At 37.9% G+C, this 26,772-nt stretch overlaps 2 protein-coding genes across 2 annotated transcripts in view; one reads left to right on the forward strand and one right to left on the reverse strand.

The window, feature by feature from the left end:
- Positions 1–25,511, forward strand: part of gpr137c (G protein-coupled receptor 137c) — a 79,004-nt gene extending 53,493 nt beyond the window's left edge. The window contains exons 7-8 of the transcript XR_010018053.1: positions 19,030–19,093; positions 25,475–25,511. The gene's annotated coding sequence lies outside the window, so the exon portion shown is untranslated. The remainder of the gene's footprint in view (positions 1–19,029; positions 19,094–25,474) is intronic.
- ero1a (endoplasmic reticulum oxidoreductase 1 alpha) lies at positions 116–25,965 on the reverse strand. Its single transcript, XM_063048880.1, is given in 17 exon segments — positions 116–1,774; positions 2,243–2,376; positions 2,462–2,548; positions 4,695–4,764; positions 6,261–6,507; positions 7,477–7,569; positions 8,391–8,417; positions 9,160–9,193; positions 9,195–9,247; positions 13,120–13,166; positions 13,278–13,398; positions 14,065–14,138; positions 16,615–16,700; positions 20,832–20,870; positions 21,106–21,189; positions 21,286–21,402; positions 25,556–25,965. Coding segments are annotated over 17 exon segments (1,467 nt in total). The 5' UTR covers positions 25,649–25,965; the 3' UTR covers positions 116–1,713.
- Between the last annotated feature and the right edge of the window lie 807 nt (positions 25,966–26,772).

The following is a 26,772-nucleotide window of genomic DNA, read 5'->3' on the forward strand; positions in this document are numbered from 1 at the left end:
TAAATCTTTAGCAGCAGTTACTTACAGAACTCAAATTAGTACTCAAGTATTAAAAAAACATTTTGAACATATTCTAAAACTTGCCACAAACCACACCAGATCTGCTTGTGTTTATAAGATTGTTGAAAATTTATTGCAATTGGAGTTTCCAAATTGGCTGTTGGAGATAAATAAATTGAATCAGATTAAAAAAGCCACTGCACACGTGCAATCCAGATATCAAACAATATTTTAAACAAAATCATCCCATTTACATTGATTTGACCCCCAAACATTTACAGCTGAGTTGATATTTTTCTTATACAATGAGAAAATTGCTTCTACAGTTCTAAGTTTTTAAAAATTAGAATTATTTGTGTATCAGGTTGTTGATAAATATGGATTGATTATTAACCATTTGTCAATTTTGCTTCAATGTTTTCAGGATACATCAGTGCTATGGTCATTTTTTTTGCAAACCTTTTAATCGGGCATGCTACAATCTCCATGCAATTTAGGAATTAACTTGGTTATCATTCAAGTTAGAGTACTTAGGTGATCCTTTTGTCTTTGATAATTGCATTTATTTCAACAAACATTGCTGCAACAGTGATGTTGCAAATTTTATCCTGAATAAAATTTAATTTGATGGATGAAACAAAATCAAAGTTAAGAACTTTTGGAGTGGAACAGTGCATTTTGTAAACTCAGTGGTCTAATGGTAACATTTCATCAGTGAAAATCCTACAAAAACATTCAATGCCTTTAATTTCTAAGTTGTAATTCACAGTTTGTCACAAATATCATTATGACATTGTTGGCTAAAGTAGCCATTTTTGTATTCATGATTTCTGAAAACAGTTCTTCAACTACAGCGTTAAATTTGTTTTTACAGTATACAGTAGATTCTGGTTAATTGGGACTACTCAAAACAAAATCAAGAAAATAGCCAGAATTCCCTTCGTTTAATTGGGACACAATGCTGCTTAATTGGAGCAGGAGACTGTGCCAATCAGTTTCTATCTAGCATCAGTTGCGTGCTAATGTGGCTGTTGCACACTACACTGTACTTGGAGTGTTCAGTTCTTAAATAGTATCAGCTGCATGTATTTGTGTTCAGAGAAGTGACTTGTCACTGATAATTGATGAGAAGTAAGCTGTAACACAATTTGGAACTGTTTTGCTCACCATGGTTTCAAGCATTCAGGATTGGAGAGCTGGAAATGAAAATGAAACTATTTCACTACAAGTTGGGAATTACAGAGAATTTGAAGGTATCAACAATCAGCTTGAATGTAAAATGAAAATGAGTTGAAAGTTGCAATCATGAAAAGCGTTGTACGAAGGCAGTCCATTATCTGCAGTAGGCATCTGCATTGATTTTGTTCATTTAGTCAATCAAAAAATGCATACACTGCATGAATTCTTCCATCAATATCTATTAGCTCTATAATACTGTAGTAGTATTAGTAGTGTTCTAATTGGTTCTCTATTTATTTAAATGGCTACCTCTATAATTTATAACTGCCATAAATTATAGCAGTTATAAGTAGTTTGCCTATTTTACAGCTTTTGACTATCTCCATGAAACTTTGGCTGATTGGGGCAGCTCCTTAATGGAGCCAAAATGTACTGGGCCAGAATCGACTGTATTTACAACAAGCTCTTGACTTTTCAAAACAAAAGCGCAAGAACTTTCAGTAGGAAAAAAAAGGTGTAGCAAGTTTGGTACCATCAATGTGTAGTTTTCAGTAGTTCTGTGAAATTCTGAAGCTCCCAGACACTGGTAGAAACCCTGGAACAAAAGATAGTTACTGATGTTTAGTGGTAGAGTAGCTACATGTATCCAACATTACTATCTGTAAACCTAAACTGAGCTATTAGTAATCACATTCCTACCCTACCAACAGAACTGCAGTGGAGCCGATCCAGTTCTGTCCCCATGTTCAATCTTAGGGGATGAAGTAATTCATAACACCCGGCCCCTATGATGACAGAACTCCTGGATAGGAGAAGAATTTCAGAAGCTGTATCTGTCAATTTTATGACAAGTATGCTAACCCTAACCCCACTTCTCTCTTGTAATAGAGGGAGAACATCATCCTGCTGTTGTTTTTTTTTTTTGAAAACTGCACAGCATCTGTGGCTTCTCATTCTCCCTACCCACTCATTCTGAGAAATTTTCTATACTTGAAGTTGGAGGAAAACAGTCATTTAGTTCCAATTTAATATGTAGTGGTTTCTATTTTTAAAATGCCCTTACCTTCCAAAAGCATTAAAGAGCGCAACGATATCTTGGCGTGTTAGGTGGAAACTTTTAGATGGACCAGAGTCGGATATACTGTTTATCTGCTTCTCAGAGAAGAGGATCTTCAGTACAGTACCCAGCCCTTGTACCTAAAGTAATGAGAGTGTGTGAAAACATCTAGACATAACTGAAGATTAAACTGTCATTTTCCTTCTTTCAGAGATCAGTACTGACCTGAAGTTTGCCCCAAAGTCTGCATTTGAAGCAACCAATACAGTCCATGATCCTTGTAATATTCTTGAAATGCAGCCGAAATTCTTCCTGTAATGAGAGAAATGCATATTATCTTCAGCAATAGCATGATGATTAAAAATCAGATTGCTTAGGGTATGGATAGGCTCTTACAGTTGCTGAAATCAAATCCTAGAAAGTGCAGCAATAACCAGAAATTGAGATTATCCATGCCACCATTTTAGGGCAAAACAGTGTGTCAGATGCCACCCCAGTGCATTAGGATGGGAATCTGGTTTATTGTCACTGACACGGGTTGTTGCTCTTGGTGCCCTTTGGACCTGATATTACAATCTAGCATTTGTGGATGTAAATTTTGCAATTAAATTGCAGCAATTATTTGAGTAGTGCAGAGCTCATTAGCGAATGCCATATGGAAATGTGGTTATCATAATAGCAAACAGTGCATCTGACCACCTGCCTTGCTGCTGGATCAGCAATAAGTCCAGCAGTGGAGTACAGATGTGCTGAGTAGAAAGACCACTTCCTGCCAAGACTGACTGCCAATAATTTGCCTGATGTCATTCATATGGAGTAATTGTCCATGATTAAAAGGCCAAGTCCAGGGAAGTGGCTTGTATACTTTGCCTTAACATGTTCCTCCACACAGGTTAAGAAAACTAATAAAATGAATTATAAGTTTAAGCAATATCTGAACAGGTTTGGTCTCCATGCTAACAAAGGGAAGGTCTATATTCTCCCCAATTTAACCACTTATTTTCTCACTTTCTTAGGATGAAAGGTTGTTTCTCTCTACACAGATGCTGCCTGATCTGCTGGGTATCTGCAGCATACTTATAGCAGGCTGTTAAGGATACAGATCCTTAAAATCTGCTGGCTAAGGCCTTGGAGATGCACAAAGGCCACTCCACCTCACTGTGGCACCCAGCCTTCATCTAAATGGAACCCCAAAGCCACAGAGGCAAATGCAGCGAAAACAAAAGAACAGCAACTGTGATTAATCAAGTCCATTTTTGGCAGGAAGCAATAAAGTAGAAACCACTTTCCAAAGAGGGTGTAGAAAGTGTACTTGTATGAATCTTGGAAAGTCTGCTTAGCAGGTGCTGGGATTCATGTACCAAGAATGTTAAAGCAAGCAGATGGTTAAATAATTTAAGTCATAAAACACTGCACATCAAATTCTGTTGAAATAATGTGAAGCTTCTAAGTGGAGTACAGCCAGGCGTTTTAAGTCAAAGGAGAAAATGTTCTTTGAGAAGTGGTTAGGAACTCTCTGTCAGTTAGGATGATAGAAGGAAAAGGAGTTGGATGGGCATTTTGAGGCAAATCAATTTGCAGGGGGTGAATGAGGGAATGAGACTGATGGGAACAACAAATAAGCTGCTGGAAGAACTCGAGAGGTGTCCATGCAAACCAATGCATGATATTTTGGGTTGAGACCCAGAGTCCCGATGCAAGATTATGATCTGAAATGTTGACCATCCCTCTGCCTCCACACGTGTTGCTTGAGCACCAGTATTATTCTAGCATTTATGCTTTGCTCTAGATTCCAGCATCTGCAGTCTCAGGTCTCTCTCTGTCTGAAGAGATAGCAGATTTGATGTGCTGTTTTGTAACAATCCTGTGATTTTTAGCATGACACTCAGAATTTTGGATACAAATCTACAATAGAAGGCTTACGATTATTTTACTAACATGTATTTTTTCTAAAGAATGGATAGAATTGTACTATTTTTTGGTTAAATAAGCTTGAAATTGCTGGTGATAAAAATGCAATTTTCCTTAGCCACTTTGATCAGTGTTACTTCATCAGAAAATTGCTAAATTTAAATCCACTAACTTGCCTTATATCGGCAGAGTTCTTTAGTTTTTAAAATCTGATGCAAATGTTTTAATTGCACTTATTTATAATCCATAATCTTGCTATATTTGATGTATAAATTTATAATGGAAGCTTTTATAAAAGGAATAAATTAAATGTATTAATCTAGACACCTAATTTTCTGGATGTGTACAATGCAGGTTCAGGACCAAGATATTAATCTGGCAACAGAACTGCTAAAATGTCGCAGGAGGAAAATTTTGTTCCAATTATGAATGAGTTTCCAGTCAATGCAATACCAGCAGTAGTTAGTCTTCAGCTGCTTATTCTACGATCAAACGCTTGTTGGCTTAGTTATTGTTAATATAAAAGGCAGTTTTAATATAGTCTTACCCTTAGATTTCCAGATTCCTTTTTCTCCCCAGCAAACAAGGAATGTTCGTCAAAGTGTGAAGGGAATGATCTAAGGCAGAATACATTGTTACTAATTGATAAGCTGTTACTCAGCAGTAATAGAGTACGATTGCCATTGTGTTACAAACCATCAGCAATCTGAATTTGCTTATTCATTGTAAAAGTGTTCTTAAATGTGTAACAATTATAAGCATATTTAATTTGACATGGTGCAACATCAGAGGCTTGTTACATGGACTCCAGAACATATTATTAACAAGGAATAAACAGTGTTGGAAAAAGTGGAGGTGCAACAAAGAAACTAAATATCAATAACTTTTGTGGGGGGACCTTTTCAGACAGATAATGTATGTAAGGAATCTGTGAGACCTTTGAAACTGTTAAAGATTTGGACATGAGCAGTAATGTGTTACTAAAATTTGTTGGTACTAAATTAGGAGAGATAGCAAGTTGAATGCTAATACAGTAAAGTGAAGAGATTAATGGGTAAAATGCTGGTACAGGTTAATGTCCAGAAATATGAAGTAGAAAGGGACACTGGAAAGACTTCAGAAAGCAGAGGTTATTACTTGAGGATAAGTAAACACCAGAAAGTAGTTTAAAACATGGATTTAAAGTTGTTGGGACAGTTTGTGCTTCCTCTTACCCAATGAAAAAAAAAGTAAAGTTGTTTTTATATAAAAGTGCAGAAGAAGAAATCCTAATGTTAATTTTAAATATCACTTCTACTGTCAGTGCTGTTAAAAACTGTTTATATGAACTTACATAAGGAAGATCAGTTCAAAAATTAAAATTCATATTTTAAAATTAAAATTTATATTTTAAAATTAAAATTTAGCCTGAAGAAATTCATTCATTAATGATGTCTAAAGAAAACAGAAGAGCCAAAGTGATCATATCAGGATAACAGTCAGAATTTGAATTTAAAGTATATGAGGGAAATTGCTGATGTCACATTTGGCACAAGGCAGATTTTCAGAAAACTGGCCCACAAAAGAATGAACTATACTTGGAATTTACCCAATGTTATGAGCTACAGTTCCCTAGTAAATTTCTAGGAGCAACCAGCATTGCAAGTCTATCTGTGGGATATCCCTATCATGCACTATCATTATCCAGGTTTCTAACAGATATGGGTTAGTTTGGATCAATTTTTCATTGCAACAATAATGGTCATCATCATAGCTTGTCACACCAGACAGCCAGCCAGCCACTCACTCTACTGTTGTTTGGTTGATGTTGAGCAGGTCAGTGTCAGCTAAATCAGGTGAGAGTGGGCAGCTGCGCAGAACGTGTTCAATGTTCTGCACCCTTTCACCACACTCACAGGATTCGCTGGTCTTTAAACCCCATTTCATCATAAAAGAACAATAATGGTAAGCTGTTCTGACAAAATTTCCTGAACACTGTACAAATTCATTTAACAGCTTTAGTGATACAGTTTCTATAGGCAAATGTCTTGCAGAATTTTTGTATTTCAGCCTAACAACTTCATAGAACTTTGTTAATAAACCATATAATACTGTATACCAAATAATTGCTTACTTGGCCAAACTGAGAATTTCCAGAAGAAGATTTTTATATTTTGTATCCTGTGTTTCATTGCCTGTATAAAGTTGAAAGGCGGGGCGTTCAAAGAAGGGCAACACCTTGGATAAAGCCCGCAACTCCAGCAGGTACAAGAAATAAAGGTTTTGAATCCTGCGTGGTCCTTCTCCTTTGGTAATATGTGGATCAAATCTCTGCTTAAATTCTGTAATGTTATGCCCCCATTTCTTTTCATACCAGGTATCTGTAGAAAAAGAGTTTATACGACATTACATTAGATGTAAGAGGAGTGCACTCAACACACTTTACCTTCTTGCCTTTTCTCCCCCGGAAAAGTATTGAATTTTTTTTTTTTTTGAAATATACTGTTAAAGCAGTAGTTCCAATGAGTTACTAAAGCAGGCATTTCTTATATTTTTTCTTTAGACAAAATAAAAGCAATATTAATCTTTGAAATATTTTAACATGTCCCAGAACACAAACACCCACATGAGGGAGCTTCACCTATAGGTTGACTGACAGTTTTTAAAATCAAAAGGAGACAACTCTGCCTCATGCCAAAAGATCCATTGTAATATTCTGTCCTTTACTTCTGGGAAGGAGGTTATTCCGGGAAACATCTGATGTATGTTCAAGAAAGGAAACAATTTCCATTGTGCTAATTACAGTGGAGTTTCCCTGCAGTCTTGTCTGCGTCTAATGATTGTTCATGACAGCATACAGCATGCAAGCTATAATATTAACTGTGAAAAGCTGCAATATTTTTTACATTCCTGTATCTTTTTCATTACCTCTAACGCCTCCAAGAATTTATGCTGCCCCGCTTCTTATTTGTCAATGTTGTCATGTGTCCTTGCCCACATTTCACGCAACCAGAGAAGGACAGTCCCTTGCAACTGGACAGTGCAAGATGGCATACTCAAACCAGTTGAAGATGAGTGATTGCTTACCATTGTCCCAGTCATATTGAGACAGTAAAATTTTCATTAGGCCCACTTATGTACTCGTGGAGAAAATGAATTAAGTTTATCTCAGCATCACCAAGCAAAACCAAAACTCTCAATTATCTGGCCAGGAAATTTATATTTTTTAGCATGCTGTAGATGTAAAGTTTAACTAAAAGTATCAGAAGAAGCATTCTGTATTTGGCAGATTGCCATCCTTGATTTGTGTGTGACAAATCATATGGGGAAGAGGAGTGTTTGGTACATACCTTCTAACAGATATCGTGCACTAAGATGGATATTGATGCTGGTGTGGAGTCCTGAAATAGTTCGATAAAATGATCTCTTCTCTATGCACAAATCTGAAATAGAAAATTTTAGTTTCATTCCTCAACAATAATTGATTTGTTAATCATAACATCATTGAAAATGTATGATATAATAAGGGCACCTGGCCCATCACAGCTCTGCCAGTTTAAAATAAGCCTAATCACATCTTCTAGTGCTGGAACCATGGCACTGCAGGTCACAGTTCAAGTACAAATCCTAGTACTGTATTAAATTGAGAGTGTCTATTACATTTGCAGACAATAAGTTCACTAACTACTCTCTGCATGTATTTCTGTGCCTTAGTAAAGGAAAACATTGTATATTCCTTTTTACCCATCTTATTGACCTCTTCCACCACCTTGAAGAATCTGTAAACATATTCTCCCTTGTTCAACCATGCCAGGCAATATAGTCTCTTTCTCCTGTGTTCCCTTGCCAGGTTGCACTTCCCTCATACTTCACTGGATGAAGTGCCTTTCCTTCCATGTGCCCAGATATTTTATATCTTCCTGTAGCCTAAAGCTTCCCTTGTTGCTGTCAATCAGATGGCCAATTTTATCTACCAACCTCCCTACATTAAAGATGAGCTTATTAGTTAGCAAAGGATGAAGTACTAAGCCCCACAGAACCCCTATGGTACCAGTTTTCCAGTTACAAAAAAAAACACCTTGTCAATCACTCATCGATTGCTTCCAATTTACTGGGGATTTTAATATTTAAATATGTATAATGACCTGATGACACCTTAAATAGTTGTAGCTTCATTGATAAAAGTTTAACAGTTACTTTCACAGTTGTAACTGTTAACGTTATCTGCAAAAGTATTTGTTCATGGCCATAAATATGCATTTACCTTGCAACCAATTGTAGAAGGCTCCACCTTTATAGGGAGGGAGAGAGGGAAAAAACATTTAATTAAATACTTCAACCATGTTTCAGTTTTAATATGAGCAAACACGAAGTCACTGAATTTTTAAATGATAAAGACTCCACTTGCATTGCTAACTGGGCTTAATCCAGGGGTATTGAAGTGATAAATTTCCCTTCTCCCTGGTTCATTCCCATTTTCTCCAAATAAAACCTTACCGCTACATCAATTTTCCCTGACTACAATCATGTTCTCTCATGAAACTGTTGAGAATGAATCGTAACACTGCTACCGTTTAACTATTCGACTTCGGCCGTTAGTTATGTGATGTTTTTAATATGTCAAAAGCTGCAATATAATTAACGTTATTAATTTAGGAGAAAATTAACATTTTGCTTTTGCTCATATCACTATTCAATGTATCACCATACCCTCTATCACCAAAAAGCCTAAATTACTAATCACTTAATTTCATACCATTTACTGCTATTGGCAAGGAGAAGCACTGTTTGGCAAGTTATAATAAAGCATTTCCATCAGTACACCAGCTTAGAAAGGAACATTAGGAGAGCTGCTTTTCTTTATTTTGGGGAAATTCTTAATGCAACAAAAGAAGTTAGCTATTTAAAAAATCTTGAAATGTGAAATAATCCACATGTTTCAAAACTTTGCCTCAAGGTCATTCCAAGTGGACTAATACAAAACAAAGTAGAAAAATGCACATAATTACAGCGTCACAACTACTAGTATCCACCAGCTTCAGAGATTTCCATATGTTGAATTTTTCCCCCAAGTTTGGCAAGTGAAATGGACCATATGTCCTTCTTCACTACTGCTTTTGTTTATGTTGAATAATATATATATTTCAATATATAACTAGCAATGACATTTTCAAGAAATCATTGATAAGAACTGGTAAATTACCCCAAAATGAAAAAAATGTGTTTTGTTATGTGATAAAATGTATATATTTTTTTTAAAAGGTACGAAGTGTTGTTGCAATGCTCAAAGTCGGCATTGTTAAAGCCATCCAGAACTGTAGATGTAAGCCTGTGGCAATGATATCCCAGGACTGAGCAAAACAAATTACCTTCAGCACCTGCAGGAGAAAAATAAACAAATTACATAGAATGTTAAACTTTTTAAATTACATTTCATAAATAGATGTAATCAGTTTTCTACATACCAACCACAAAGTAATACCCAACATTTGTATGCAGAATAATAAATGTTGATATATAATTACAAGGCAGCCAGCTATTTCAGCAAATAGTACAAATCAACAACATTTTAGGAACCCATTCTGCTCTCTGTGTACCAGCCTAGAAACTGGATTAGGGAAGATCTATTTGTGTCTATTCTTGTGTCTAGAAGTGAACAATGTGTAATTTTTGAGCATATTTTGCAATGCTTATACAGAATTGTGCAAAACCTGCGCATTGTGAGAGTCACTCCCATACGGCTGTCAGGTTTGCATTTTGTGCATACAGTGACATCATCGGTGGTTAAAAATCAGATCAAGTGTGATTTACCTCCTGCATGATCGTACAATTCAACAAAGTGAACATAGTGAAACTTGTACAATTAAAAATGTTTCTCCAGAATATTGTTATTATGTTTTAAATCATCCTCTATAGTTTGCAGTTTCCAGATCCCTCTGTGAAAGCCTGAAGCTACAGCTGATAATGGGCTTTTGAGAATACTTGTGGCCATGAGATGTTATCGGAGTACAAAGTGAAATCGTTCCCACCCTTCTCTGATATTATTCCATGGCAGTCTTGGCAGAATGCTGCTGCTGATCACTGTTTAGTGAGGAGCATTATCCTCCTAAAAGTATGGAGTCAGTCTTAAACAGTGTACATCACAGTAATAATTTTGTTTAGTGCATCAAAAAAGCATGAAATCCAATTTATCGACTGCTATGCATTAATTGTTTTGTGAAAATCTATTAAAATAGCTGTTCTCATTCTTCATAATTTTCAATGTTTCTTTGTTACCACTTTGCCATTTTTGCTCAAAATGTCATTTTTGAAAAGCTCTTTCAGATTAGCATATCTTTTCTTTCTAATGAAAAAAGTCCTTGAAATTAACAGCATTCACAATTAGGCCTTTCTTAATGAACGTTTTTGATACATTCTTTTAATTGTTTCAACCATGTACTATAATGGGATATCCAGAGCTGTATATGTAATTTCTTGTGATCTTCAGAAATTATATATTATTTATTTTTATCTGTGATATTCAGAGTCCCCATGCTTTATACTAAAAATTCCAATTGTCCATTACCACTTAATATACATTTTCACTATTCAAAAAGTTTGGAAGCTGCTCAATTAATTTTCTTCCATTCTTGAATGCTGGCATTTCCATGATTCCTTTTGATGTCATATTCTATAGTGGGCTAATACTATTACTGGGGCATCACAGTAGTGCAGCAGTCAGCGTAATGCTTTACAGCGCCTGTGTTAAGGGTTCAATGCCCACTGTTGTCTGTAAGTTAGAACGTTACAGGCCCTTTGGCCCACAATGTTGTACTGACCTTTAGGGGAGGCATAGCAGTTAGTTTAACACTTTACAGTGCCAGCAATCAGGATTCAATTCCCGCCACTGTCTATAAATAGTTTGTACGTTCTCTTTTACTGCGCGAGTTTCCTTTGGGTGTTCCAGTTTTCTCCCACGTTCCAAAGACGATAGGGTTAGGGTCAGTGAGTTGCAGGCTTACTATATTGATACCAGAACTTCCGGGCTGACCCCCCCCACACCCCCACCCCCACCCCGCACACCTTTGGACTGTGTTGGTCATTGATGCAAACACTGAATGTTTCGATATACATGTGACAAATAAAGTATATCTTTAGCGACACATGTACATTGAAACATTCAGTCATGTTCTTTTAGTCCTATTCACTTGCTTTATAATGAGTGGAATACTTCCACTGACCATGTTTTATATTTTCAGAATAAATCTCTTCATAAACTTCAATCAAAAGTCTTCTGAAAAATCTGTTTTTATATCTATTGTGTCTTTTTGTTAAAACTTGATAACTTATTTCCATAAAATGAAATTAGCATAAAGTGGCCTTGTCAAATCCATGTTTGTTCCACCTAATTAGTAATTACCTTCCTGGAACACAAAACAGTACAGGCCCTTTGGCCCACGCTGTTGTGCTGACCTATATAAATTTAATCCATGACTGATCTAAACCTCTTACATAGCCCACAACATGGGCTGGTCTGAGAGTTTCTAAACGCATCAGCCTCAACCACCACCCCAGGCAGTGCATCCCAAGTACTTGCCATCTCAATGTTAAAACAAAACCTGCCTCTGATGTTTCCCTTAACTTTCATCCAATCACCTTACAAGTGTGTCCTATGGTATTAGCTATTGCTTCCTGTGAAAAAGCCACTGGCTATCCACTCTATCTATGCCTCTTGTAATCTTATACACCTCTGTCAAGTCGCTTCTCAATCTTCTTTGCTCCAAAGAGAAAATCCCGAGCTTTCTCAACCTGTCCTCATAAAACATGCTCTCTAATCCAGGCAGCATCCTGGTAATTCTCCTCTACAGCTTCAATAAAGCTTCCACAACTTTCCTATAATGAGGTGACCAGAACTGAAGACAGAGTTTTATAAAGCTCACAGCTCTTGAACTCAATCGCTTGACTAATGAAGACACCATATGCCTTCTTAACCATCTTACCAACTTTCATGGCAACTTGAGGGATCTATGGACTTGGATCACAATATCCCTCTGTTCTTCCACATTGCTAAGAATCCTGACATTAATCGTGTACTCTGCCTCGAAATTCAACCTTCCAAAGTGTATCACTTCACACTTTTCCAGATTGAACTCCATCTGCCCAGAGATTACTAATTCCATCATTCAAAGTTTTTGTCCCAAAATAAGAAAATTTCTCTAACTGGTTTATACCATGCCAGTTTCAAATAAGATCCCTTCAATCTAATGGCATCCATCTAATTTCCACAAAATGTATGAATATACACCAGAAGATATAAATTTGCAGCAATTCTAGGTCACCCAGATCATCGAAGCTGTTTTGCCATTCCTGATCCAACTGGACTCACTCTGATCTCAGAATCTGCTACTAAAGAAAATAGTTTCGTTCTATCTATCCCTAAAAATACCTTAGTTGTTTTAAATAACTTGATTAGATAACTCCTCTACCAACAGCCCTCAAACTTCCTAAAATTAAGTGGGAAAAAAAAATCAACTTCTTAAAATTCCAGTTTAGAAATAAAACAGCCAAAATAGTCCTCCAAGAAAACTGGTGCTGAACCTTCAAACCAGTATTCCAAGCTAGGTCACCATTTCCTCACTTTTAGGCCTCGACCCACTGAGGTAAATATTATTTGTTCTTCTGTACAAGTTTTTAATGGATGTAGCCTTACAGACAACCAGATCCCTTTCTTCCTTTTCTCTTGCCTCTCGGTAAATATTCTTGTTGGACTAAAGTGATAAACCTTACACTAACCAAGATTATTATTTTGTATCTCTCATTTTTTTGTTTTTATTTGGATGGGGTTTGGATTGATTATGATTTCATTTTTTTTTTAAAAAACCCTCTGATCTTTTACTGAAGATAAAATTTCCGTCACAAATTTTGTAGAAAGTACTTTGTTATTTGCTAAGAAGTTCTACTATAGCTGTCAAAAACAATTCTAAATATAGTAATCCCAGTTATATTTAACTCACCTTTGCCAGGTATCAGTGGGTTGAATGGCCGTCTAATGGAGCTTGGCCTAATGAATAGAGAAATCGATGACTGCACAGATTTCTTACAGTAACTTGCTATGTATTGATTTGAACATACTTTATTCAAGGACTAGAGGCATTACTGATGCATTACTTACTTAAAACAATTTTCTTCATAGATACTATTCCAAATTTTCCATGTTTCTCTACCTTTATAGCCAGTATAGCGTTCAGGGTTGAGAAGCAGATCAACATACTCAGCATCCGGAGATTGTTCATCTGAGGAACAAAGTTGCATTTCACTCAAGGTACTTCCATTTTAAAACAGTTCCTATAAGCCGATTGACATTGCAAGTCCACTCAATTGCAAAGACAGGACGGTTTGACTTTTACATGTCCCAATGGTATATTAGCAGTTCCAATCAACAATCATCAATCAACTAGATCCTCTTCCAGGAAAAGGATGGCATGAGGTCATAAATACTTATTAGGGTAAATGTTCTCCATTTTCCTATACGTTTGGTGAAAGAGACTCTATCCCATTGCTCTAGAATGCAAGCAATGAAGACATTTGGGGGTATATAATGTCATCATACCCCGATTGTTTCGACAGTACGACAGAAGATTTTTTGCAATGATCCTCACAACAAATGCTTCAGTCGTCTTACACGCTTTCATACACAATGAACATTTTCATTATTTTGCAAACAGCTGAATAACTGATAGATGGCTCAAAGAATCAAGCCTGTATGCATCACATACATGGTCAAATTTTCTTCCAGCTGTTCTAGCCAATTACAAAAGAAACTCTGGTGTGCATCTTAAATGAATTGTAAACATCAGCTGGTAGCGCCATTGCCTAAATATAGCTGCAATAAGCTCCTTTATAAACACAGAATCAATACAATTGCTTATTCTAAAAATTAAACAACAAGTTAAACTCACCATCAATTTCACAGAAGTTGTCTGTGGAGTCGTCATGTCTGGTCCAGTCGAGCACTGCCTGTTTTGTTTCTTCACTGAAAGGTTAAAATATTTTAAAGTTGTTGATCAAATATGGTGTGGATTAGGAGATGAGTCAAATAATGAAAATTACAGTCCTAAATTCTCTAAGGTTATTTGGAAATGGATCAAGGTGATTGGCAAATTATCTGGCATAAGGCCCAAAACATTTCAAATTACAGACCTTGCCTGCACTGGCCCTTTCAGTGTTCTTCCAGGGGTGTTAGACAGCAGGCAGAAGAGAGATTTCAGGAAAAAGGGAAGTTGCAAGAACCCAGAGGAACAAAGTTGCATTTCACTCAGAGTTCGGATTTACTATCATTTTAGAACAGTTCCTGTAAGCTGACTGACATTGTAACACCACTCAATTGCAAAGACAGGACAGTTTGACGTTAATGGTATACTGTAGTAGCAGTACCATTCAGCAAAAACAGAACTCCTTCCAGGAAGAGGATGACACCAGCACTGCTCTTGGTGAATGTTCTCCATTTTCCTCCATGTTTCCATGACACTCAGAGAAGTGCTCAGGAAAGGGGAGAGCAGCATATTCTGGTTGAGTAGGAAGAGCAGAGCCTGAGCAAAAGAGGCACCAGGTTTCCTTACACGGGCTGCAGAACATAATCGTAATAAAATTAACATGGTCCTTTGCCGCTAGATTGGTCTGCTGAGGCGTTGGGTTAAAATTGATGAGATATGATCACAGCCAACGTTCAATGCTTAACAGAAGGATCCTGGTTCCTTCTGGCACTTGTCCCTCTGACCTCCTGAAAACAGCGGGTCAAACCTCTGTAATCCATAGGTGACAAGGTTACAGAAGGTACATTAATAAACATATGTGTCTCCCAGGCTGAGGGCATTGTATTACTGATGGTTTGCTAAGTCATCTCCAAGTCAGTCACTGGAGTTACATTTCAGCCTGACCAGGTAAGACCATAAGACATAGGAGCAGAATTAGGCCGTTCAGCCCATCGAGTCCACTCCACCATTTCATCATGGCTGATCCCAGATCCCATTCAACCCCATACACCTGCTGTCTCACCATATCATTTAATGCTCTGGCCAATCAGGAATCTCTCCACTTTAAACATATTCAATGACTTGGACTCCATCACAGTCTGTGGCAGAGCATTCCACAGATTCACCACTCTTTGGCTAAAATATTTCCCCCTTACTTCTGTTCTAAAAGGTTGCCTCTCAATTTTGAAGCTGTGTACCCTCTAGCACTGGGTACCCCCACCACAGGAAACATCCACCTTATCTAGTCTGTTCAACTTTCAGTAGGTTTCAATAAGATCCCCACGCATTCTTCTAAATTCCAGTAAGTACAGGCCCAAAGCTGCCAAATGCTCCTCATCTGTTAACCCTTTCAGTCCGGGAATAATCCTTGTGAACTTCTTCTGGACTCTCTCCAATGACAATACATTCTTTCTGAGATAAGGGGCCCAAAACTGTTGACAATTCTCCAAGTGCAGCCTGACTAGTGTCTTATAAAACCTCAGCATTATCTCCTTGTTTTTATATTCTATTCCACTTGAAATAAATGCCAACGTTGCATTTGCCTTCTTTACCACAGACTCAACCCGCAAATTAACCATCTGGGAGACTAACATGAGGACTCCTAATTACCTTTGCACTTCTGATGTTTGAAATTTCTCCCCATTTAGATAATAGTCTGCATTATTGTTTCTTTTACCAAAATGCATTATCATACATTTCCCAACACTGTATTCCACCTGCCACTTTTTGCCCATTTTTCCAATTTGTCTAGGTCTTGCTGCAATTGCATTACTTCCTCAGCACCACCTACCCCTCCACCCATCTTCGTATCATCCGCAAACTTTGCCTCAAAGCCATCAATTCCACTATCTAAATCATTGACAAACAATGTGAAGAGTAGTGGTCCCAATACTGACCTCTGAGGAACACCACTAGACACTGGCAGCCAACCAGAAAAGGCTCCCTTTATTCCCGCTCACTGCCTCCTGCCTGTCAGCCATTCCTCTATCCATGCCAGTATCTTCAATGTAACACTATAGGATTTTATCTTGTTAAGCAGCCTCATGTGAAGCACCTTATCAAATGTGTTCTGAAAATCTAAGTAAATGACATCATAGATCTATGATTTTTGGGATTTTAAGGATCACAGGTTATCTACCAGACAGAGATCAGCTACAAAACCTATCAAGTAGTGAAAGGCCTTGACAGAGTGGATGTGGAGAGGACGCTTCCTATGGTTTGAAAGTCTCCGAACTGGACGTCACAGCCTCAGAATAGAGGGGCGTCCTTTTAGAATGGAGATGAGGAGGAATTTCTTTAGCCAGAGGGTGGTGAATTTGTGGAATTCTGTGCAACCTTCTCCCGGTGGAAGGGGTTAAATCGGTCTGTGTGATTTCGCAGACAGCTTATCCGAGACTAGACTGCATACATTTCTTTATGAACAACAATAAAATTAGAGTTTCATTTTAAGACAACAGGTTCTCCTGTTCAAAGTACCTCAAAGAATTGTTAACAGCCCCAAGCTTCTCTGTCTCTTCACATTCAGCATCATGTTGAGAGATAGTATTTACCTTCTTGCTATACTGAAAGGTCACAGAATTGCACAATTTATGCATTATAGTATCATAAAGTAATATCAAATATTTTCAAAACTTTCATAATTACAGTCATTATTTTCTTATTGTTCTGATTGGAAGTACATGGTCAAGAAAAATGTAGTTTTGCTTAATTTACTCATAACTAGGCAAGTAGGGGAATAATATGTAACAATATTTACAAATAAAGAGTCCATTCCAGGTTTCTGCTTCTCTTGTTTTTTAATTTAACCTGCTACAATCTCAGAGTTATTTTGCTCACAAGGTAAAGGAATTTCTGTAAATCTGAGATCTCTAAGGTATAGGGGAATAGAAAATGTGTTGAGCGCTGTATTCTAGATCTGCTTCCAGTCCAGGTTCATGAGAAAAAGGAGATGAAGAACAGTAGGTGAAATAAATTTTCAGAAAACATCCTCTCACCACGATAATGTGCAGACTCAGAATCAGGTTTATGATCGTCATCTTATATGGTGTGAAATGTGTTGTTTCAGGGCTGTAGCAAAGTGCAAAGACATTAAGTTACTGTAGATTACAAAATAAATAACTAGTGCAAAATAAAGGGAATAATGAGATCATGTTCATAGACCATTCAGAAATCTGACACAGAGGGGAGGAAGTTATTCCTGAATTGTTGAATGTGTGTCTTCGGGCTCCTGTACCTCCTCTCTGGTGGTACCAACAAAAGGTAAACATGTCCAGGGTGGTGAGGGTCCTTAATATGCACACATTTTAATAAAGTAAGAAAAGTGAGCAGAACCTAATCTCTTTCATAATGAAGTATTTTCATGGCTTATCTATTACAGTGAACATTTTAGCACTAGAATGTTTCATTTTGCTCCTCTTATTTTTCCACATTTTTCTCTTTAACTAGGATGTTTCATTAAATGAGCAATGAATACAAAGGGAAATAAGAGTTTTAGGCAGTTTGATATTAAAATTACGGTAGTCCTTAAGGTCATTGAATACAATAATCATAACCCTTGTTAGCCTTGTTTACACAAAGCAAATATACTTTCCGCAGGTAGTTCAAAGCATTATTTATTAAGTCAAACTGCAATGGACCTGGAACATTTTCTTTATAAGTGCAAGAGCTTTCACAAGTTCCAATAATTCTATTCCCAGAATTGTACAGAAGAGTTCATTTATGTCATGATCTGAACCTTTGGGATTAAACTTTTGAAGAATGCAAAAATGTTGGCACGTATCATGGTCTAGAAGCACCGTTGATGGAAGTAGTTGTTTGCTATTAGGCAGATGGTTCTATGCCACTGAAGTACAGGTACGTATGGAACAATGAAATCAGAGCAATGTGCAAGAACACTTTGGATATTTGAGGAAGTGGGTGCCTGACCCGACTGCAGGAATAGCGGAGAAGGAACTCTAAGCATTAGCAGAGTGGACTTGGAGAGGTGGGCAAGGATTTGTAACTTCTGGTGTTACAGGGTTATTGAGAACCTGGAGTACAAACATTTAGAGTTTGCCGGTGCACTCTGCAAACAGCCAATTGAATCATACAATAGAGCAAGCTGATACTTAGTTTGATGAGAGGAATGCTGCTGAAAGCAGAGCTAAAGAAAAGGTTGGGAAGATGAAGAGCACAACTAGAATTTATAGGGTTTAGCAAAGAAGATGCAAAAGTGCAAAATAAGGAGAAAATATTAATGAATCATAGAGGAAAAATAAAAGTAGAGAAGAACAATAGAGAATTTAAATCTGTGTAAAGTGTTAACCCTAATCAAAGAGCATTATACTTCCTGCCCCACAGTGTTGATCTGACCTTATTTTAGATTTCCATCAACCGCAGAGCTATTTCACAATTCCAGCATTTGGAACTTCTTTTTCTTTATCTCTCACTCACTCTCTCTCTCTCACACTCGTTCTCAGACAAATCAGCCTTCACCACCACCCCCCCCCCCCACAACCTGCACTGTGTGTTCTTAAAACTGACCCTTATCCTTCCACTCCTCCACCCTTTTCTGCAGCTTAACATGTTTGCTTTCCAACTTCCTCAGGTTTTGATGAGAGGCTATTGATCTCAAACATTAACTTGGTTACTCACTCTGTAGGTGCTGCTTGAACTACTGCACATTTCCCACGTTTTTATTTAATGATTACCTTGCAAGATGTATAAGATACACAACCTTGTAGGACTTTGACTTTTCAATTCATTATGTTCTAACACTGGAATTTATTGATAATCGTCAGAGTATTTGTATTTTGTCTTCCCCTTTCATATCTATGTGGCCTATGAACAGTAAATCATTAATTTTAATTGTATTTAGCAATATTTTTAAAAATATGATCCTCTTATTTTCAGATAGGACAGGAATTCAAGTGAGGGATTTACATTTTGGCAGTGATCCAGTCATCCACAGGAAAAGGTAAAAGAAGTGTGGGAATATGAAATACTTGGTTCCTAAGTGGGAAAAGTTGATGAGAACATGTAAATTGAGAACACAGAAAGGGAAAGAGAGGCATAAGAGAAATGTGGTAGTGGTGGAGTTGCTGAATACAGAAGAAATGGGATTTAGCATGGTCTTTTAGTTGAAATGTTGGTTGTGCATCATATCCAACAATGACAGGACACCTGTATGGGAGAGTTTTTGAAGTGGAAAAGCTGTTATACCGGGGCATTTCCTCTCCATTGACCTCAGAAGTCTGGGTCCAGTACTACAAATAGTTGTCTTCTGGGTCTTGCCATGCCCTTCACTCTCCACGAAGCTTTGCAGAACCACCTTCCTGGCCATTGGATCTCTCTGTTGATCTCGTCCGCTGGAGCTGACTTTGCATGCTAAGACAGGCATGTCCCTAGCTCACAGGATTACCAGGCCTGCCGGCTACCCTCAACTGGCTTAGCCCGCTTGTCAAAGCGGTGTAGCAGGGTATGGTCACTGTCGCATGCAAACAGCTACTCGGAGCCGTAGGTGAGACAGATGAAATACATGTAGAATAAATGGATAAATAGAAGGAATTGCAGGTGAGAGAAATTCAGCTTGTATGTGCACTTGTGCCAGCTGAAACTAGGTCACTGGTGTATACTTCATTTTTTTTTATTACAAAGTGGCAGATACAGGCTGAATCGAGGTAGCAAGGCCAAGGCCTGAGAGCAAGGAATGACCCATTGTTTGGCCAATCCAAGTGCCATGCCAGGTTGGAAAGCTCAGGTACAGGCCAAACCAAGGCGGAGGGGCCCAGGCCTGAGAGTGCCTTGAATTGACAGGCCCCAGATCCGGGAGCCAGGAACGGCCAGCTAGATTGAAAAGGTTAGGGTGTCGAGGCTGGAGGCAAGGAATGGGCCGGTGTTCAGCTTGCTGTTCCAAAAGGTTTACTCATTCCTGCACTGAACTGAGACTGTGGCCTTCAACTAACGAGCTCCTGAATCGGCTGCAGTGATGACTGGCTTCATGGCTATCGACTCACTTTCAGAACTTCAGTTCTGAATGTTATATGCTTATTTTTATTGTGTGCATGATATTTTTCTGCACATTGGGTATTTGATCGTCTTTTTATTAAATTGGTTCTATTGGGTTTCTTTGTTTTGAGGCTGCCTGTAAAGAGACAAATTTCAAGGTTGTATGTGGTATACGTACTTTTATAATAAATATATTTTGTACATTGAAATGAGTAACTCAAAACCATACTCCACCAGCGTCAACAAGAATACTATCTGTTGGCTTGTATCTAAACAGTGGTTGAGTACAGATATTTGTTGTGTAAGCTTATTAACATGTATACTAGACCAAAGCCAATGATAAACTTAGCACATAACTCGAGTTTAATAGATCTCGAAATAACATTACTACCCTGTTGCTTTATTCTTCACGTTGATGATCATTGGATATTCTGAAAGTCCAATCATTATAATCTTGCACAAGATTAAATACATTTTATTTTACTTTGTCCATAAGTCAATGGCAACAGTTCAGGAAGGCAGCTCCCCAACTCCTTCTCAAGGACAACTAGGCGGGGGTAATAAAAAATGCTTCAAATATAAGAATAAAACCTAGTTCTAAACCATCATCTCAGGGTTAAAATAGAGTTTGAATGTAAAAGATATTTTAACCTTTAAGTAGTACAATGCAGAATGAAACAATATTGAAATTACTGCAAGTATCATACCTTAAAGCTTTCAGATCTAATTCCTGCTGGTAGATCATCCTGCAGAAAAATAATAATGCTTTATGTAAAATAAATTATATGGAAAATATGCCATATGAATGACCCATAAGAAATAAATGTAAGTTTTTTTTATGGAGGGTTATAGATTTTCCATAAATTTTCAAACTAATTACGTGGCATCCCAAGCAGTTAATCTAGTCTTTTCTTTTTCCTAAATTTACTTTTCTCTCTTTCCTTGGTACATAATAAATTTTTTATGAAATTAATATCTTACTGGCTGGCAAGGTTTAACAGCACAGTCCCTCAGACCACAGTGGCTATTATCTGACCAGAAGGGGCAAGTCTTCTTTAAATTGACCTGGAAAAGTTAAAGAAACAGTTAAGTATACCCTTATCACAATAAATAATCTAAGGGCTTATATATAAACATGGCAGAAGGTGCAAAGGAGTTTACCTTGTAATATCTAAAATAGTCACTTTTGAGGAGCTCTTGTAGTTTAGAAAACAGCTTGTTGTTAAGTCCTTGAATAGTTTCAGCATCACAAGTGCAATCTTCAAGGTATCCAGTTTCCTATATTTAAAATGTACAAATGAGTATAGCCTTGCAATTTGCAAATTTTCTGAAATACACCAAATGCCCAGTGAATAGACGCCATTTTCACTTTGCTTTCCCAGTCAAAAATCACTCAGAGGCTCAATGCCTGCTACAGCTCAGTTAGCAAAATGATCTTACTTTCACCATAACTAAGTGGCTTATCCAAGCTATTGAAACAACAGTCTTGATACTTGGTAGGAAGATGTACAGCATGATTGACCTGAAACTGAGGTATAAATCTATATGAGGTTGTTTTTAGTACGGAAGGGAAAAACAATATTTCAGTGACATAATGACAATCACAGCACAGTGCTAAGATGTTTGGCAATAGAGACTAATGGTGATGGAAGAAGACACTTCTTCACACTGAAATTAGCTAAACTTTGGGTTTTGCTACTATGAAAAGATGGTGGCAATGATGCTGTTTTTTTGCAAAACAGCAAGAATCCACAGGGCTACAGGGAAAGAGTCAGGACTGGAAATAATTGGATTGATCTATTAGAAGCTATTACAAATCAGCAGGTAGGTTTGCAGTCGGAAACTTTTTAAAGCAGAGTAAACTGACATTAAAAGGACAAGGCAACTGTCCTGTTAAAGGTATTTCATAACTTTATTCTGAAAACAGTGATCAGGCTTCCCATCACAAGTGCAAGGTGAAACGTTTGAAACAATATAGGAACATTGACACAATTTGTCAAGGTTATGAATATATGACCAAGGAAGGAGCTAAAGTATTCAGGCCACACAATGACGTTCTTATTTGTATTTCACTGTTCATCTGTCCATCAAACCTTTGCTAATAAGATTGGTAAAGTTAATAACTCATCTCCTTCTACCTTAGGCCACAAACTTATCAATCACCCCTGATGAGTTATTAACTTCAAACTTTCTACATAATCACTCAAAGAGTTGAACTGCATGTGCATGTAACGAGAGCTGTATAACTCATCTCTTTCTACCTTAGGCCACGAACTTATCAATCACTCATCTGTGGATACTTTCCGGAGGTCCAAGATCCATATGCTCCACGACCGCTGGACTAAGTGTGTAAATGTAGGAGGGGATTATGTTGAAAAATAAATGTGCTAGGTTTTCTAAAATTGACTCCTTCTACCTTAGGCCATGAACTTATCGATCACCCCTCATAGCAGTGAGATCCTATCACTACCATCTTGTTAGATAAAAAAACCAAGAACATTTTTAGAGTATGCCTCCAACCAATGAACTTTATGTGCAACAGTGCACTATCCAAAAATATGAGTTGTTTTTTATCAAGATCATTATAGTTTTCAAATTTGCAAGGTTGAATGTTCAATAAAGAAACTTAAATTCTAATTGATTTATTAAACATAAGAAAATGGGGGTGCTTTTGACTTTCTGATGAATTCTCTAACATACTTTATTGCCTTAATAATCTATATGCTCTCCACGTTAAAGCTCAAACTCAAAAGGAATAATTTGAACTATAAGAATCATGCTCAATCTTTTGAACATTAGACATACCACTGAGAAATTGCCCAATCCAAACCTCTTAAGCTAAGACTTCTCTTTGATATTTACTACATGGTGTATTAATGATTGAATGAATTACTATCTTAATTTCCAGCCTTTACAATTCCCATTTTAATTTATACTGTTAAATATCTTGAAGTTCTTGGTAGAGTACAAACATGAAGGCTAAAAGAATTGGAATGAAGGTTCATTTAGCGTTGCTTCCAAATTCAATTCTAAGTTTAATGCGGATTTGCTGATCTAGTAATAAACAATTAAATTAGCTTTAGTTGTTTGGGCTACAATTTATCAAAGAACAGAATCTCAGAAAATTTATGACACAGAAGACAGCTATCCAGCTCAATGTGTCTGTTCTGATTAGGAATATGGTACCCTATCAAATCTCACCCTTGAGCACCAGAGTCATAATCTTGCAAGGTAAAGTTCCTCAATTATAGACCCAAATAGTGTACATTTTAAATGTTTGCGGTTGTCTGTCTCTGCCACCCTTTCAGCCAAGTGCTGTTGCTACCTGGGTGAAAATCTTCTCCCTCATCTGTTTTCTAATTCTTCAATCAAATACCATAAATCTTTGCCAAGAGAAATACATCCTTCCTATTTACTCTATTGCAGTGGCTTATTATTTTGTACACCTCAATTAAATCTCCTCTCAGTCTTTTCAGGTACGAAGAAAACAACCTTAACCCAACTAATCTTTCTAATTATAGCTACTATTTTCCCGCTAACCTTTAAGAATCCCCTCTGCAACCTCTGTAGAGCAATCACATCTTTCCTGCAAATCAGTGCCCAGAATTGAGTGCAGTATTCAAGCTGTGATCTATTTTCTGCAGTAGATAACTCTAGGTGAACCTTTATGCTCTCCTATTTTATGCCTTAGTTAATAAAGGAAAACATCAGTTTGCCTTTCTAACCGTTTTATCAGCAGGTCCCTAATAGCATATGGTTCCCAATTCTCTGCATCTCATTAATCTGCCCTGCTTTGTGCATTTTCCGTTCAAGGGCATTGGTGTTTCCATACCAGGCTGTGATGCAGCCAATCAATATACTGTACTCTCTTCAATACACATCTATGGAAGTTTGTCAAAGTTTTAGATGATGCCAAATCTACACAAACTCCCAAGGAAGTAAAGGCGCTGTCATTCTTTCTTCGTAAATACCCAGGACTGGTCCTCCGAAATACTAAGCCCTGGGAATTTAAAGCTGCTGACCCGCTCCACCTCTGATCCTCCGATGAGGACTGGCACGCAGGCCTCCGGTTCCCTCCTCCTGAAGTCAATAATCAACTCCTTGTTTTTGCTGACATTGAGTGAGAGGTTGTTGTTACGGCACCACTCATCCAGATATTCTATTTCCCTTCTCTGTGCTGATACATCACCACCTTTGATTCGGCCTACAACAGTGGTATTGTCAACAAACTGAAATACAACATTGGAGCAGCGCTTAGCCACACAGTCATAAACGTAAAGCCGGTAGAGCGGGGGCTAAGCGCACAGCTTTGTGCTGCACCTGTGTTGATGGGGATCGTGGCAGTGGCGCTGCTGGCAATCCGAACCGACTGCCGTCTGCAACTGAGGAAATCTGAGATCCAATTGCACAAGGAAGTACTAAAGCCAAGGTCTAGGAGCTTATTAGTTAGTTTTGAGAGGATGATGGCATTGAATGCCGAGAGATTATTTAAGGGCCTTCTCATTAATGAATCCTTGCAAACTACGTCTGGCCTTTCAGTGCATTTCATAATGAAACTTTATAGCATCCTTCAGAAATGATTTCAATAAAACCTACACTTAAGCTAATCTAGCTAGCCTGCAATGATTCGCGTTTTAAACGTTAATCGCTCTCAGTTACCGACCATTCCTGTACTCGAGTCAGAGTGGAGGCGATGAGCAGAGCCTTTGCAGTTTCCTCTGTTGCATTTCCAAATAGCCGTCCCGGCCTGGTATTACCTACTTATCATTACATTTAGCTTTTAAAAAGCTATGTTATTGAACTTTAGAGATTGGCCAGCGACGGATCCAACAGCATGAATTACTAAATCAGTGTGAGTGTGTGTGAGAGAGGAAGTGTATGTGTGTGAGAAAGTGTGAGTGTAAGTGTGAGAAAGTGCGTAAGTGTGCGCTATCTATTTACCATCCGAAAAGAAAAATCTCTTTAGCCAAAGAATTCCTAATAAATTAGATCACAGAAAGCCTTCAGGTGGGGGTAGAGGCTTTTCGAGATTGTTTTGGTGATTTAAACATGATAGATTTCAAAGTGAAGGGATTCACTCTTCTAAGAATGAAGCAACCTTACAATTTGTAAATTTTCAGCCTCAGATCCACCCCATCTAGACCGAGTTGTAAGTACACACACTACGCCTGACTCATTTAATCCCGACTGAGATTTGCCTGGTCACGTCGCACAGTCTGCTACGGGTTTAAAGCAATGGTCACACCTCGGTGTCGGAGCCTGTCGCATACAGACCCAAACCACACTAACATTACAGCCGAATATAGGTCGCATATCAACAAACTAAAATCCACCTACTTTGATCTCTCAGTACAGGAAACTCCTCTCCAAGTATCGAACAACGTTCTACGCCCTATGAAACACGTTATACGAAAATGAGTGAGCACGTTACCTGATAGGAAGATGTCTGCTCCTTTGAAACTATATCCTGTGTACCCTGGTGCACAAACATACAGAACAACATCAGAAAGACTGGACTCAACATCGTTAATTATTCCTGACCGGGATGGTAACTGCTCCGATGCAGACTCTGCAAAATGTAACGGATGAGAAAGAGCCAACATCCACCGCCAGCACAGAAACTTGACTCATTGAAGGTTTCCTTTTAAAGCCGAGGCCCCGCCTTGTAAACTTCACTTTACTTCCTAGTGTGCAACACCGAGCCCACACGTCGCAATACTCTCGGGCCAAATATGTCAAATAAAGTCCAGTGATGTCTCATTTTATTTTACAGAAGGCTGAATTGCGTGTAATTGTTTAACCTGCCGAATGTTCTGAAGTGCCCAGTTGTGTAAATGGACGCGGGAGATAAAGAAAGGGAACTTCCTTTAAACATTTTGAGGACGTGTATTACGTGCGTGCCGATCTCCGGTTTCGGGAATTGCACTCGAAGTGACGAAATAAGTTTTTAAATATTTGGTTTACATGTACAGTATTCAGTCTGGTGTGTTATGCGGTAAAACTTGGACACAAATCTAAATGAAGTGTTATTTCACGGTTTCCTTGGTACATAAATATCGGCTGTGACAATGTGTTGACATACCTGCGACCTAGCCTGTTACCCTAACCCTACTACCAGAGAGATAGATTGAAATATATTCGTTTTAGCTCTTTACTCAGACGAGGCTGATTCCCAGTATGCTAGCTTACTAGAGTTAATCGTTAAAACAATATCGTACATCTATGATATAAATTTAATATAAATTAAATTTTATAAATATAAATATAGATTTAATATCATTTAACTATTGCTGCTGTTTTTCAAAATATTCTATGGGGGTGAAAGTGTTTGACTGCACTGTCATTTTGCACAGGGATCAAACTTAGTTGGTGAAAATAGAATGGCAGTATGTCAGGGCTGCTGCTGCCAACACCTCCCAGTCCCCACCCAACCTGTACCGTTCACCTGCCGTCCATCCATCCAGGCTCAATGGCTGCAGCCTATTTAACCCCCATTTTCACCCACAGTCCTTGTTCAGGCATTGAAACAGCAAGCCTCAATCAGACACTCCTATCTTACACTCTCCCTGACTAAAGTTTACTTTGTTGCCTGTTGTATTTAGTTTCTGTTCTCTCTTGTGGCCTCTTCTGCCTTGGTATTTTGTGGTC

This window comes from Mobula hypostoma, chromosome 1 (genome assembly GCF_963921235.1).
Source record: "Mobula hypostoma chromosome 1, sMobHyp1.1, whole genome shotgun sequence".
Classification (NCBI taxonomy): Eukaryota; Metazoa; Chordata; class Chondrichthyes; order Myliobatiformes; family Myliobatidae; genus Mobula; species Mobula hypostoma.